At 44.1% G+C, this 16,444-nt stretch overlaps 2 protein-coding genes across 3 annotated transcripts in view; one reads left to right on the top strand and one right to left on the bottom strand.

Annotated features, from left to right (window-relative positions):
- Positions 1-4,926, bottom strand: part of DROSHA (drosha, ribonuclease type III) — a 176,475-nt gene extending 171,549 nt beyond the window's left edge. For both annotated transcript variants that reach the window (XM_006896787.1, XM_006896786.1), the window contains exons 1-2: positions 4,907-4,926; positions 1,126-1,962 (exon numbers count right to left, since the gene is read on the bottom strand). In XM_006896787.1, the coding sequence (XP_006896849.1) occupies positions 1,126-1,962; positions 4,907-4,926 (857 nt within the window). The remainder of the gene's footprint in view (positions 1-1,125; positions 1,963-4,906) is intronic.
- Positions 4,927-7,895: 2,969 nt separating this feature from the next.
- Positions 7,896-16,444, top strand: part of LOC102867775 (chromosome unknown open reading frame, human C5orf22) — a 29,162-nt gene continuing 20,613 nt past the window's right edge. The window contains exons 1-2 of the mRNA XM_006896804.1: positions 7,896-7,986; positions 10,275-10,420. Coding sequence (XP_006896866.1) covers positions 7,906-7,986; positions 10,275-10,420 — 227 coding nt within the window. The 5' untranslated portion in view covers positions 7,896-7,905. The remainder of the gene's footprint in view (positions 7,987-10,274; positions 10,421-16,444) is intronic.

Here is a 16,444-nt window from a genome sequence, read left to right on the forward strand (position 1 = left end):
CACAAGAAATATGTTTCCATTTACCTCCCTCTGCAGCCTCAGAGAGACAACTGCCCATTCTCCGCCCAGATCTTCCAAGCGCTGGTTCACTCTCCACTGCCCATAAAGCAAGAAGAGTAAGGAAGTTATGGGAAGTGAAACATGAATGGAGTCCTGTCGTTACTGTGGAGCACCAGCGGGAGGGAAGACTCGTGGAACGGAGTGAGCTGCACTGAGGAGCAGGAGCATGTCTGTAATAAAAGCCCCACAGGACAACGAAGGGAAAGTAAAAGAAACCTCATACCTTGCTTGAAAAACTGGAAGACCTCTAATACTCCACTAAGAGCTCCTGAGGTGTAAGTATTAGAATAACTATTCATCTGGATCAACAGTTGTCAGTGTTCGGATAACTGACTTGCTCTCACTTCTCTGAGAAGATGCTAGAAGCTACAGATTTCTTACAGGAAAACATACACAAAGAATCTTGCTTTGTCTTCCAGAACATCTTTCAAAGCCCATCTCTGAACCACAGGTTAAGAATGTCTGCTTGAAACTACATTCCTCATGGTTTTTATAGATATTTGGTCTTTAGAAAAAAATGGAGAACAATCTACAAGGGAGAAATCCTAAAAGAACAACTTGCTCTGGCATAAGTGTTACACACAACCCAATGAGATTTAGTTACTTTTAAATTGTCATTTTGACAATATGCAACCATTCAAATTTCATTTCACAAACACCCTGAAGGCAACAAAATACAATAAACTTCCATTTCTCCTAAATATCAGAAAGTAAACTCTATTAACAAGTCAGAACTTGGCCTGATGAATAGAATTAAACGTGATAACCCTTAAGATACAAGATCTTTCAGGTGACAGCGTTATCATTAATAAAGGCAACTGTATTAGAGTCATAGATTTATACTGCTTGGGATAAACCTGCATTATTAATTTTGGGATGCTTTCCAAAGTCAACTTTTCCTGTTATCAATTTATTTGGATAGTCTGTAAAACAACATGCATTAATTTCTATTTTTATTTTATAGAACAAAATGCAGGGCTGGGCCTTTCGGGTCTGGGTGTGATAAATGGAAGTTGACAGTGCCGGGCCTCCCGGCTCCCAGGAACTGTCCACCCGGTGGTTTACCTGCTGCGCTCATAGCTTCGGTGACGAGAGGGCGTCCGCCCACGGTCGTAGTCAGATCTGTAGCGGCTGTCTGGTCGCCGCCTGTCCGGACTGCGGCCCCGCTCCCGACGGTCCACCGAGCGGTGCCTCTCGCCTCGGCCGTGGCTATGATCACGGTGCCGGGGCTCATCGTCATAGTGCTTGAGCCTTTCGGGGGACCTCCTCTCACTGGGGGCCTTGGTCAGAGGGTAGGGAGGGAGGTGCCGGAAGTGAGGGCTACTGCTGTTGCTAGCACTGGGGGGGAAAGAGCTGGTGTTGTTCTGGAAACTGTTGAAATTGGGAGGTGGGAAGTTGTGATGCGAGTATCCTGGGGGGTACTGGTAATTCACCTGCTGGGGCATGACCGGGGGTGGTGGGGGGTGAGGCATGGAGGGAGGGGGCACCATGAAGGGGAACGTGCTCTGTCCAGGAGGTGTTCCAGGCACAGGGGGGTTGTTGGGACAGGGCACCGGGGGCGGCATGGGGGGAAAGCAGGGCGGCACAGGGAACGGGTGTCTCATCTGGTGGTTGGGGAAAGGGGGCCGCACTGGGCAGGGGGGAAGGGAGCCCTGGGCTGATGGAGGCATGGGAGGGGGAAAGGGGACAAAGTCTGGGCGTGGAGGCAGGAAATTGGGGGCCGGAGAGTTGGAGAAGGGGGTGGAAGGGGTACTTGGAGGTTCATATTGATACTGCACGGGAGGCTGCTGAGGGTGAAGCAGTCTCAGATTCTGGGGCCTGAAGGCTGGCGCGGAGGGTCTGGCTCCATGTCCTCCTCGCCCTCGGGGGCACCCTCGTCCTGGGTGGAATGACATTCTACAGCTTTACTGGAGAAAAGAAACAGGGGAAAAGTCAAACAAGCAAAAACAATTTAAAGACCCCTCCTATACAACTACTTTATAATTCTTAATCACCTTATGACCAAGTGGCAGGCTCATTAGTCAGGACACTGGAATATCCTCTAGAGCTAATATGGGGTCTTATTAGTGACAAAGTCCTCACAGCCAACACTCTTCCTCAGCCCCTTGCCACAGTCATTCCCAGAGCCTGGAGCTCCTGAGAGCTGTCCCCCCATCCCACAACATCACCAACCAGGCGTTCTGCAGGCTCTCACTCCCCATCATGGACCTCGCTGTGTCATCAGTTCCATCTGTATCAGCATCTTCCTATTGTCACCTTCCTCCCCATGCAGAACAGACTCTGTGGTCTCTCAATGACTTATTTCTTCTTAACCTAAACTCCTCTGTTCCTACTATTTTAGTCACAAGAGCCTAGCAATACACTAGCCTCAGAAGAACTAAACTATTCACTTGCTGTATACTGACCTCAAAGTGGCACTGGAGAATAATACCCACCTGGAAGGTTGGTGCCCTGATAACTTCACGATCCCTGAGTTCCAGTAGGTCTTCGATTTAACACTTCACTGTAACCATCCTTTTTAATATCCTGTTCCCATTCGACTCTCCACAAATAATCTTGTCTCCTGCCAAAGCAAAAACACAAAACCATCAGAACTTCCTCAATTTATTATGCTTCATTCTACAAATCTGCTGCTGTCAGTTGCTGTCAACTTCTTGTTGTTAGGTGCTGTCAAGTTGAGTACAACTCATTGTGACCCTACGAACAAAAGATCTGAACCCTGTCCTATCCTGCGCCATCCTCACACTTCCTGACACACAAGAGCCCACTGCAGCAGTCACTGTGTCAAGCCACCTGGTTTGAGGGTCTTCCTCTACTTCATCAACCCTCCACCCTTCCCAGCATAATATCACACCCCAAGGAATAGCCCCCACCCCAGCAATATGGCCAACGTATGTGGGACAAAGCCTCATCTTTCTTGCCTCCAAAGTGCACTCTGGCTGCACCCTCTCCAAGACATATCTGTTTGTTCTTTTGGCCACCCATGGGATGTTCAATGCTCTTCTCCAACACTACAGCTCAAAGGCATCAATTCTTCTTCTGTCAACCTTATCCATTGCCCAGGTCTCAAAATGCATAGAAAGTGACTGGAAAAACTATGGCCTGAAACAGATACACCTTAGTCCTCAAATTGGCATCATTATGCCTCAATAATTTAGAGAGGTCCCTAAATGTAGATTTTCCCAGTGCAATGTGCCACCTAAATTTCCTGACTGCTGGCACCAAGGGTGTTAATTGTGGCCCACTGCTTAGTGGAGTCTAATCACCAGAGAAGTGCCACCTTTGGGTTGGCAGCACAACTTCCTACTGACTATGCCAACTTAATTCTGACTAATGGAGATCCGACATGTGCAGAGAACAGCTTCTCAGTTTCCAAAACTGTGACCTTTGGGAGCCAGAGTCCACCTGTCTTCTGAGGCATCTCTGACCAATTCTGAACTGTTGACCTGTCAGCTAATAGTTGCATGCTTACCTATTTGGGAGACTCAGCATTCTGTCAAACAGACCCTTCGCTCTTGAGCACTCTTCCTTGTATCGTCTACATTTCTGGCTGTTCCTTTTGGTACTTTGTGCCAGTTTCTCTAATTGTTACCAGGCCTTCACGTAACTGATATTCCTCAGAGGTCCAGCCTAGTGACTATGCTCATTCTCTCTTGCAAGGTCATTCATCACTCACTTACTTGTGTTGATTTTACTATCACCCATTTATTACTAACTTCAGAAGCTACATCTCTAGCCATCACTTTTTGAGTTCCAGATCTACACTGCAGACTGCTCCTAGACCTCTCTACTTCAGTGTCTCACTAACTCCCAAATTCAACCTAACATACGCTGAAAAGAATGAAGGACGTTTTCCTCTAAGACAGCATTTGCTCCTTTTCAACTATCTATCTCAGTGATATGACACCAGGTACCAGTTCCTCCAATATTATGCTTAACAACTTTTCCTCCCTCATTTTCCTTAGTTAACTAAGGTTCCTATTCTTTCTCCTTCCCAAATGTTTCTTGAATACATCCACTTCACATCCTTATTTCTAATCTGGCTAGTAGAATGAGATTCTTGCTGGCCTTTCTACAACCACCATCAATCCAATCCATAAAGGTTAGAATCTCTAATCTCAAGACACTCTGCCTCTTGTTGCTCTGAGGTTAGTAGGGACTGACTCACAGATAACCCTCCAGTAGGTTTTCAGAGGCTGTAAATGTCATCGGAGAAGGCTATCCATCTTTCTCCCACAAAGCGGCTTGTGGACTCTTAACTGGCTGCCCTGGGGTTGGCAGCACAACTCCTTAACCACGAGGCCACCAGTGCTCACTCGAGGTGTGCAGTTCCCATTAAGATTTACCTTGGAAACCCCATAGAAACGCCACTATAAGTTGGAATTGACTTTACAGCAGTGGGCTTAAGTTTTTCTGCTTCCTCTTGACCAAAACTCAACCCACTGCTGTAGATCTGTTCTGTGAACCTCGATGGGGTTTCTGAAGTAAACCATAATGGAAGCAGACCGCCTCATCTTTCTCCTGCACAGGAGACAACAGGTTCAAACTGCTGACCTCTTGGTTACTTGCCACACCAGTACGAATCCACCAGCTGCTCTGAATGGAGGGTCAGCTATGGGTAAGTTCCATCTCCGAGGTATATAATAATCACCACCAATTAAATATCCCATTCCTCTCTGTGCAGGGATCTGATGTCTCATTCTCTGGCCTGGTTGAGATTCTAGTCATGTGCATAGCCTGCTGCTGAAAGAAAGACCACATTTCTTCACATTCATAAATCCATTCTCCCCTCTAGGGCTCAGTTCTCTTTTTCACTCCTCTTTACATTCTTTCAAGCTGCCATTACCAAGTACTGCTTTGCATCATCAAAACGCTCTCTGGATCTTCACATCTTTCACAACGATCATGAGCTCTAAAGAACAAGAAAGAATAAAACATACATATAAGTGCTCCCCAAACTACCAATGCTGTTATGATCCACAACAAGATCAATATTGATTTTTGTAAATTCTTCAGCACATTTAGCACACCTATAAGACAAAGAGCATGTTGAATGGAATAAAATTCTACAACTAAATTTTAAGATGTCTTTAATAACTTTCTTATGATGCAAAGTAACCTGTAGCTAAAAACAAAAACAACCTGAAAACTTGGGCATGATCTATCTTCAATTTGATAAATGACTGGGAGAGAAATCATTTCCCCTCTCCATCCTCTACTTTTCTTTACTGCAAAATAGCAGACATCCATCAAATACTAAAATCACAGCAAAACTAGCTTTGATTCAAATATAACTTATAAATGCAACTTATCATTCTGTTTCCTGTTCTCTGCTCTTTCAATATTCCATGAAGGGATGTGAACCTGAATGACCTAACACCAGAAACCCAGAAATGCTTTTAAGGACTCAGATACTGAATATAAAAGGCTTTAAACACACTTACATATGTTAAGTCTATCTAAGATTTTATCAATGGGCTTAAGTATAAACCTTTCAAAGCACTCATGAAAATAATCATTTCAGATTTACTGGTGAAGTCAGTGAAGATCCTCAACAAGACATACTGACATAGGACTGCAACAACGGGATTCAGCAGAGCAGAAATTGTGAAGATGGCCCAGGATTGGCAGCTTCCTTTTGTTGAACACAGGGTCACGATGAATCAGAGCTGACCAGACGGTACCTGAAAATAACAACGTCACAATGTCACCATGTTGGAGAAAAACACCAAATCCACTGCCACTAAGTTGAAAGTCTGGCTCCTAATAAACCTACAGGCCAGATCAGAAATGCCCTATAAGGATTTTCAAGGCTGTACATCTTTATAGAGCAGATTGCCAAACCCTTCTCCTTCAGAGCTGCTGGCAGGTTAGAAGTGAGCTTTCGTTAGTAGCCAAGAGCTTAACCAATGTGCCACTGGGGCTCCTTGAATAAATGCTGCTGTTATTGTTGTCTGCTGTGAGTACAGACAACAGCAGATGAATAAAAGGCGTCAAACAATAGATCAATGCTTCCTATTCCGTTTAATGTCCTCAGACTAACATGCAGACAGCTAAGCATGGCACCAGAGCCTACTTACCACCAAGCTGAATCTAACCCAAGCTCCACGCTGGCACTTAAGACCACCACAATCTCCTTCCAAGTTTACACCCTTGTCTTGTGAATTTTCCCATCTGCTTATTATGCCAAGTCCTATCACTCGGCTGATTTTATACTCCTGTTCTTCCCATAATCTCTGAGATTTCCATATTTGCCTAATGAATTCCTACCCAACTACTTATCTCAGATAACCACCTCCTCAGTGAAGTTGTTCCTCTAAATTTCCATCATTCTTGGTCTATACGTACTTCTACACATCCTCCTAAACATACACTAAGCAGACACTGTCTCCTTTTGTTGTCTTCTGTGTCTGTCTGATCATCCACATGTTTTCCAAGTCCTTCATGAGACAGGTTGGTTGGGCATTCATCTTCCACATTTCACGGCCCCTGGCAAAGTATTCCGCCCACTCTCAATGGCCTTTAAGTATCTCACCAAGAGTATTCATGTCTGTGTTGCCACTGCCTATTTTCCTTCCCTTCCTACAACAAATGTACAGCAGCAAAAGCTGGCGGACAGCAGGGCTTTTCCTTAGCTTAAGCACCTGAAGGTATATGAGAGCCACAGTCCCACACCCAGGGGAACCCAAAGAGGAGAAGTGCACATTCTGCAAGACTCCAGGAGCTCTGATACTCTGTATAACTTTAAAAAATACTTTATAATATGCCAAGGCACAGGATATGAGGGAACCAAAACGAGTGGGCTGAAGGTAGAGGTGATCAGGATCACTCCATGATGTCTAGAGTTAGAAAATGTGGATCATGAAATTGACCTCATAAAGGCTTAGTGAGACGGTGTTGTGGATGCACACTCTTAAAAGTCTGGAAGTCCCTACCAACTGGAAAAGGGGAATATTTTCCGAGTCAGCTCAGAACTTCTGGGTTGCTATTTGCAAGCAGGGAAATTGAAGGAGGTGTTTTGCACAGTTAGCACGTGCAGAGACTGGATTTTGAAAAATAAAATTGTATTTTTATTTTAAAAAATTCCTCTTTGTTGCAGGCTGGTGATCTTCATGTCGCCGCTCCATAACTGCGTTATTTCCCTATTTGCAATCTCCCGCCAGACTGGCAGCCTCCGATGCAAGGTCCAGTCCTGCTCCCCTAGGAGATCAGGGCAGCCCAGGACCTGGTCCACCGCTTGCACTCCGTAAATGAAGGAAAGGTCTCATTTCACTTCCAGGTATTACTGGGATGCGGGCCTCGGGTTGCTCTTTTGCTACAGATCTCTTAAAGAGGGGCTGCCGGACCCCAACTCCCAGGCGCCATTCTTCCCCAGCCCGGGATTCTGGCCCCGTTTTAATGTGGATACTCAGAAGCATGCCCTCTTCCAACACCCACAAGGCGACCCTGTTACCTACAAAATACTCGGGCCGCGCAGTCGCCGTCTGAGCAAAACCCCGTTACACTGAAGTTGCAGGAGCAGCGCGGCCGCCGCGCCTCCGGAACAGGAAACCCAGGAAATTTAATAGCAAACCCAAGCACGAAGATGAGAAAGAAATTCTTTGGCTCCCAGCAGCACCTCCGGCGCGGTGATTGGTTTGTCAATAAGAGTGATAGACACTTTAGCCAATAGATTAAGATGACTCTTCTGGTTCCGCCTCCGTCATCCCAATCCTCCAATCAGGAACCGCAACCGGGTGAGGACGCGTTTCCGCCGGGGAAGTTGGTGGCGTCCGGGAGAGAGCCCTGGTTTCCCGGCAGCTGTTGTCCCTCGGCGTCTGGCTGCCGAGCTGACCGCGGGAAAACATGAGTGATAACGCAGGAGAGCGCGCTCGCCTCCGGCGCTACCCCGAGCTCCCGGTGTGGGTGGTGGAGGACCATCAGGAGGTGAGCACCGGCGCTCCGAAGCCATGTCTGGGGCAGAGCACTGGAGGCGGGGAGCTGGCCTGCAGGTTCCCCGCGGTGGGGAAAGGCGCTAACGCTGCCAACTTGAGAAAACAGGGTAGGACATTTGTGGAGTTCACGTGGCTCAGTGATAAGAAGTTGCACTGCCAACCCAAGGCAAGGAGTTCGAATCCACCAGCTGCTCTGCGGGAGAAAGCTGGGCAGTCTCCTCCTGTGCCATTAACTCCCTCTGAAAACCGGACAGAGTGTCAGCTATGGGTCTTTTCGACTCTATGGTACACAACACCACCCAAACACTACGGTTGCGGGGATTCGAACCATGATAGTCCAGTTTCTTTGCCACTGACATGAGGGGGGACCCCCCCCAGGCATTCTATCACAAACTTGCTGTGATAAGGGGGCAAGGTGACTTTCTGGCATTTAGTGACTCAGTAAGGTGCATCAAGCCTTGGGTGTCTTGGGTGTCTGTGGTCGATGTAATAATGTTCCAAACACTGCAACAATTAGACTATTCCTGGGGCCGTTCGGAGTATTTTCTGTATATCGTGCACTTTCCTTAATATGGTAACTTGTATCCAGCATACAGATAAAGCTAACATAAGATGTTAGCTTTAATTGCTTTTCACATTTAGCTACTAAACAAAAGTGATGACCACTCATGGAATTTCCTAGGCTGTAAATTTAATGCAAGTTGACTTCATCTCTCTACCGTAAACTGCCAACCTTTCTGTTAATATCCCAACCCTTAACCTACTACACCACCAGGACCCCTACTTTAGGGCATGTAATGCCTTAAGTTAGATTTCTAGAAGCTTGATAGGGTGACAATGGATCTCAAAAAAAAAATCCAAAGGCGACATTAATAGACCTTAGGATTTATGAATGGGAAAGTTAGAAAAGAAAAAGGAGGTTGTGGTGGCCTAGTGGATGAGGCTGAGAAAGGAACTGCCAGCAGCACTTCAGACTCAGTGATTGGTAGCGGAAAGGAGTTGTGCTGCCAATCCAGAGGCAAGCAGTTCAAATCCACTAGCTGCTTCATGGGAGAAAGACAGTCTCTTCCTATGCTATTTACAGATTCTGGAAACCTGTGCTGAGTTGGATCCAGTTTGACAGCAATAAAAGTTTGCAAGCTAGACATAGTGTTAAGAGTCCTTGGTGACATAGTGATTAAACAGTGGGCTACTATTACAAGCTTGTGTGCAAACTGAGGGGGTCGTGCTCCTCCATAAATATTAAAAACTGAAAAAAACAAACCCAAAATATACTGCTGTTCACTCATTTCCCACTATTGGTGATCCCACAGAAGAGTAGAACCACCCCATAGAGTTTCCAAGACTTTAAATCTTTGCAGAAAGAAACTGCTACAATTTGCTCCCAAGAAGTGGTCATTGTTATTTGGTGCTCCTGGTGTTGTAAATGCCAACAGAGTCACTCATGGCGGACAGGCTTCAAGGAGTGGCTTAGAGGGTTCAAACCACTAATCTCTCAGTTGATAGTCCAACACCGAATCCCATGTCTCCAGGGCTCCATAAAACGTGTGGTAGTGTGTTGTGCACTGTCAAGTTAGAACCAACCCGTAGCTCATGCACCCTGCAGTTAATCGCATGGGAGGAGATTATCCATTCTCCTGCAGAGCAGCTGGTGAGATTGAACCCCATGCCTTCAGGATTTCAGCGCTGGCCATTAGTATAGTTTTGGAAACTTCATGGGGCGGGTCTAGTCTGTCTGTAGGGTCACTGGAGGGCTGACTGAATGGCATCAAGACATGGTGTGGGTGAACCTGCAAGAAGATGAAATTTGGATAAGGCAATATTAGCAAGTTTTCAACCGAGAAGTACAGAAAATATAAATGGAGAAAGTCTAGCAAAAACACCACCACCACCATTTTAAAGGAATGGAGGGAGCCGGATAGCTTGAACACACACTGTCACTACTTCACGTTAACTAGCAGTCTGTTCAGGAACCCCAGTGCTGCTCGGCTTCCCCACAATACCTCTTGAGTTGAGGTGGTGACCACATAACAACTAAAAGTGTCCATCAGGCCTTTGGACCAGGTAGTTGGAGGTTGGGGGGGCGGGAGGGTGGGAAATTAGGGTTTGAGATAGTTACTAGACTTCCCTACAGTAAAGTTTGTCTACCCTTACTTTTTAAACAAACTTGGTTACAGTTTTAACAAGCTATATTGCAGTTATGTTTAGCATTATTTTTCAGCCTAGAGTGTATTTTATGATTTCAGTGCCAGTTCTGAATGCATGTGATTATCTTTGCAGGTTCTGCCTTTTATATACCGGGCAATTGGCTCAAAACATCTTCCCGCCAGTGACATCAGTTTTGTGCATTTTGATTCTCACCCAGACCTCCTTATTCCTGTGAACATGCCAGCAGACACTGTGTTTGACAAGGAAACACTCTTCGGGTAATATGTGATATTCTTTAGTAACCTGTTACGCGCTTGAACCATAATTGACCTGATAAAGTGGTGTTTTTAGTCCAGTGGTTTTAGTTGCCATTGAGATAGCTTCTAATTTTGATGAGATTATGCACAAGGCACCAAGGTAATGCTGGATGCTTTGCCCACCGTCGATTCTGTATCAAACCATTGTGAGCCAGAGGGTTTTCATGGGCTTATTTTCAGAAATAGGTCATCAGGCCTTTCTTCCTAGTCCAGGTTAGTCCAGGAAATGCTGAAATCCACTTGATGTGTCATAGCACGTAAGCCTATCAATGAGTGAATGGAAGCTGCACATAAGGTGCATTGGCTGGGAATTGAACCCAGGCTCCCTGCTAAGAAGACAAGAATTAACAGATGTTACTAAGCTTGTAGATTTTGTTATTTGTTGTACTTGTCTTTTTGGGGGGATCGGAGAAATAATGTGAACAAACTTCTTTTAAAGAGCCAAGCAATAGACATTTTAGGCTTGCTGGCCATGCACCTATTTCTCTCCGGCCTTTTTTGTGCAAAAGCAGTTATAAAAACAACTATTTCCTTAAAAAAATAGGTAGTCCAGCCACAGTTTGCTGACCCTTGATTTAGAATATATGATTTTTTTTAAAAAAACAAGGCACTCATGTAAAATTATTCAAAGTGAGTGACACTGGAGGACGCTGAGTGAAATACCTCAGTCACAAAAGGACAAATACTTCATAGTGCCACTGTTGTAGAACGGGACTGATATCAGGGTTGGGGTGAGACTGAGAAAAATTGGATAAATTGAAGCAGATGAGGGAGAAAACTATTTAAAAGTGATATATATGATTGGGTATTAGGCTATGACAAGAGTCCAGAATGAAAGTTGCATGGTGGAGTGTACTCGGAGGCAGAGGGAAGGGAATTGTATACCAATGAAAGAATATTTCTTTTTCTTTTCAAAGAGAAGAGCAAACTGGGGGGAGTGGGGTGGGCAGGAAGAAAAAGGCAGTAATGAATGAATGGACATCCAAAATCTCTGTAAACACTCATTAAAATTTAAAAAGTATAAAATTTAATAAAAAATATATATGATTTTAGAAATAGAAGGTAAATAAATGATCTAAGCCCCTTCACCCTTCCTTTCTTTTTAAAATGCTGGATACCGAGACCCAAGAAGGCAGGTCTTAATTACGTGCATAGTACAATATGTAGAAGTAACCTGTATTTCATTTCTTAGACCTTTCCTCCCAAGAGTAAGACCTTTGTAACTCTCAGTTTTCTTAGTTTGGGTTGTTGTTACGTGCCTCATAGCAACCCTATGTGCAACAACCCTAAACCCTGCTCTATCCTGTGCCGGTCTTATTGTCTCCGACACACCTACCCCCATATCCCCAGTAACAGAATCAGTCCGTCTTATCAAGGGTCGTCCTCTCCTGCTCTGTGCCTATACACTCCCAAGCATGACGTCCCTCTCCAACAACTGACCCCACCTTGCAACATGTCCAGAGTATGTCAGACAGAGCTTCAGAATTCTTGCCTCCAAGGAACAGCCTGGATTCACCCTCTCTAAGATAAACTTGTTTTTCTCCTAGCAATCCATGGTATATTCTGTACTGTTCTCCAGTACCACAGCTCAAAGGCATCACTTCTGGCATCGCTAGTCTTTGTCCAGCTTTCTGATGCGTAGCAAGTAACTGCAAAGACCATGGCCTGTTTCAAGGTGCACCTTAGTCTCCAGACTGACATCGTTGCTCTTCAGTACTTCATAGAGGTCTCTGACAGCTGGCTTTCTCAATGCAGTAACAAGTCCTATTGCCATTCAGTTATATAGAATCATAGAGACAAACTTGATAGTTTATCTCCATTCTTCAGAAAAATCAAATCTCATAACTGCTTGCTAGCCTTCCTTCTATAACAGAGTTCCTTAAATTTTTGTCACTATCTTGCATATATATATCATTATTAGAATACAACCTGCATATTAGAAGCAGGAGAGACCTCCACTTCTAAACAACATGCCTCTGGAAATTATGAGCTTTGATAAATGAAGCTAGTTACAGCATGACTCTACAGAGGTTTGATTTCTTTTTTGGTGAGAATTTGGGTACAGTGTTTACTGGCCATTGGCTGTGATTTGATTGTATTTGGCTTCCTATTTAAAAACTCATTGGGGCCCGAGGGCCTGTGGCCCTTGGTCCTGGTTTTTTAATTGTTTTTGGTCAAACATTCTTCTCGATGGTATAGCACTGGTCCGTGCATTGCTGTGCAGAGGTAACTTGTGGTTGCTGTGATGCTGAACACTGTGACACTAATGTGTCAGATGTGATAATGGTTACCCACGGTAGATAGTGTTTGCTGGAGCTCCCCAATTAAAACAAGCCTGGATGTAGGATTGGCATACACTTCTGAAATAGCTTGCCTCTGGAAACTCTATGAACTTGGAGAAATGATGAAATTTGTACAGGTGTTGAGGTCTTTCATTCATAGGGTCGCTGTGAGTTGTCTACAACTCAACAGCACTTACAGAAACAGTAGAAAGACTTGAGGTCTTTTGTTCATAGGGTTGCTATGAGTTGTGCTTGACTCAACAGCAATCAACAACAACCACCTGCATATGTTATATAAAAAAACTACATAGGAAAAATTTTACTATATTAATGTAACAAAATTAGAAGATAAGTAAATTTTTTACCCCACTGCATTTTTTTAGTTGACTTTTTTCCAAAATGCCAGTTTAAAATCTTAATTCCTCAATACATGTGGTATTTTTACCACCGGCACTACTTTCTTACCTTTACATTTAGAATTTGATAGGGTTATAGGAAGGGTATGCAGTACTGTTGGTCCTTCTATGTTTTATCTGTCCATATTTTGTTGCGCGCCTCACCGGTCCCGCCGAAATAAGGACACAACACACCAATGATTCCTTCTCACAGTGGTTTACTCAGGAGTATGGTTACAGAGGGTGGTGGCAGGAGCAAGAGAGCGGCCTTTTATCCCCTTCTTGGTCCTCCACCCTTCAGTCTCATGTGTCATGCCTCCATTGGATCCTTAGCCCCACGTGAGATCAAGCTATTGACCAATGAGAGCACTGTGCCCAAATAAGGTCTTGTTTGTGATTAAGGCAAACAAAGAGAAGCAGGAAATCAGCACCATCTTGTAATGGCGACCATGCGGCCGTTCATGGCCCCCCACAATATTTTATCTTCAAGTTAAAACTTAAAATATTAGTTTCAAAATAACAGTAGTAAACATATTGCATATTGACCTAAGTGTAGTATCTTATAAAATACATTTTCCAGGGAAGAATTAGAAGACTGGCATTGTTAACATTTTGCCTAACTCTTCAACATTTGCCTTTATAGAAAATACTAAAGCATTCAGCTGCTGGTTTACAGGTCAGCATTTCAGACCTACCAGCTGCTGTGCAGAGAGAAAGATGTAGCGGTCAGCTTCCACACAGAATAAGCCTTGAAAACCATTTGAGGCAGTTTGGTCCTGTCCTAAACGGTGATTATGAGTCAGAATTAAAATTAACTTGGCAGGCTCAGGATTTTCTAATGGCTTTATAGAAGACAGCTGCATTTTCACACACTTTGGCATGAAATTTGTTGCCCTTTGTTGTTTTGGTTTAAGTTATTATTATGTGGCACCAACTCAGAACTCAAAGCTGACCCTCCAGCAGGTTTTCAGAGACTGTAAATCACACAGGAGGAGATTGCCCAAATCTTTACCAAGGAGCAGCCAGTAGATTCAAACCATGTTTCTTTGGGTTGGCAGTGGAGCTCCTTAACACACTAGAGGCCTAGTGGTAAGATACTGTGCTGCGGAGGCCAACTTTGGGGCCAACTTGCTGTCCTCCCAGATCTGTAATAAAGCACATATGGAATTTTAAAAAAAAAAAAAAAACGATAGTGTGCTGCACTACAAAGGTAGTCTCCTCCCGTGTGAATAACTGCCTCTGAAAACCCGCTGGAGGGTCAGCTGTGGGTCAGTTCAGACTCTGACACGTGACAACAACATCTGCACCAATAGACAATATCGTGATAGATGGAGAAAAAAATGAAATTGTCAGTTACCTCATTTTAACACCCTTGACACCAGCAGTCAAGGAATTAGAAGACATACTTCATTAGGAGAATGTACTGTCCAAGACCTCTCCAAAGTACAGAGGTGTACCTGATTCTGGCCATAGTCTTTCCAATTACTTGCTCTACATCTCTGAAAGCCAGACAGTGAAGAAAGATGACAGAAGAAAAATTGATGCCTTTTACGTGTATTGGAGAAGAATAAGCCGAAAGAACAAACACATGTCTAGGACAAGGTGCAGCCCAAGTGTTCCTTAGAGGCAAGGAGGGCAAAGCTTCGTTGCACATCCTTTGAGCATGTTGCTAGGAGAGGTTATTTCTTAGAAAGGAACAACATGCTAGGAAAGGTGGAAAGTCAACAAAAAAGAGAAAGAACCTTAAGAAAATGGATTGACGACAAAGTGACTGCATCAGTGGTCTCAAGGATGTCAGAGAAGATGAGAAAAGCACAGCATAGGACTGGGTTCAGATCTGTTGTTCAGTCAGATATGGTTATTAGTATTTGTACTTGACAATATGTAGCTACAACAAAAGCATTCAACTCTTATTATAGGTGACATTGTATAAAAAAAAAATTCCAGAACACTTAATTGTTCTCATGTAGACCCTGTATCTAGAGGTTCCCTATAGTTAAATGTTTGGGAGAAACTCAGACTCTCACAGGCAATGAGAATATTTTATTGCCTGTTTTTAATATTGTGAGTATTTTGTATTTGGTTATCAACAACCTGCTTTATGCAGATGACACAACCCTGCTTACTAAAACTGAGGAAGACCTGAAGCATTTGCTGCACAAGGTCAAGGACTGCAGCCTTCCATATGGATTGAAGTGCAAAATCAAGAAAACAAAGATTCTCACCGCTGAGCCAATTGTCAGCATCATGATAGATGGTGAAGAGTTTGAGATTTTTAACAGCTTTAGTTTTGCTAAACAATCAACACTCTTTGCTCCAGCAGCCAGGAAATTAAAAGACTTACTGCATTGGGAAGGTCTGCTGTAAGAGACCTCTCCAGAGTACTGAAGAGTAATGATGTCAGTCTGGAAACTAAGGTGCACCTGATACAGGCCATGGTCTTTGCAGTCACTTGCTATGCATTGGAGAGCTGGACTATGACTAAGGATGATAGAAAGATAATTGATGCCTTTGAGCTGTGGTGCTGGAGAAGAGTATTGACTATACCATGGACCACTAAAAAAACAAAACAGGTTCATCTTGGAGAGAGTTAAACCAGGCTGCTCCTTGGAGTCAAGGAGTCTGAAGCTTTGTCTGACATGTTACAAAGAGTCCTTGAAGAGGGACGTCATGCTTGGGAGGGTGAAGGGACAGTGCAGGAGAGGAAGACTCTCGATGAGATGGATTGATTCAGTGACTGGGGCAATGGGGAATAGGTGTGTCGGAGACAGATTGGCGCGGTATAGAGCAGAGTTTAGGACTGTTGTACCTAGGGTCACTATGAGTCGCATGCGACTCTACAACACATAACTACAACAATATTATATCAAAGCCTAATAGATAATGTGGTATAACACAGGATTAGTTGGAAAATAGACACCCACAATTCAAACTTAACAATACAAATGTAATTGTCAATCTTTCAAGAAGAAAAATAGTGTTTAGCTCACAGTCCAGTTGCACAAGTGCTTTTCAGTGAGACAATCATTGTCCACAGTGTGTAACTGATGTGCTCTGTGACCTTCCGATTTTGCCACACAGGTTATTTTTTTTCCTTTTTTTTTAAATATTTTTTTATTGGGAAAAAATTGGGGGTACAAGGAGGTGAGGGTTGGGGGCAGAAGGGTGAGGATGGGCCAGGATGCAGTTGCAGAGCTGCACAGTTTGGTCGGTGGGGGGGAGCAGGTGAAGGAAATGATGAGGGTCCAGTGGGGACCAGATGCTACAGAGGAATGACAAGCATTTTCCAATAGTAATTAAACCAACTG

This window comes from Elephantulus edwardii, unplaced genomic scaffold, assembly GCF_000299155.1.
Source record: "Elephantulus edwardii isolate Elephantulus edwardi_28Jun2011 unplaced genomic scaffold, EleEdw1.0 scaffold00191, whole genome shotgun sequence".
NCBI classification, from domain to species: Eukaryota; Metazoa; Chordata; class Mammalia; order Macroscelidea; family Macroscelididae; genus Elephantulus; species Elephantulus edwardii.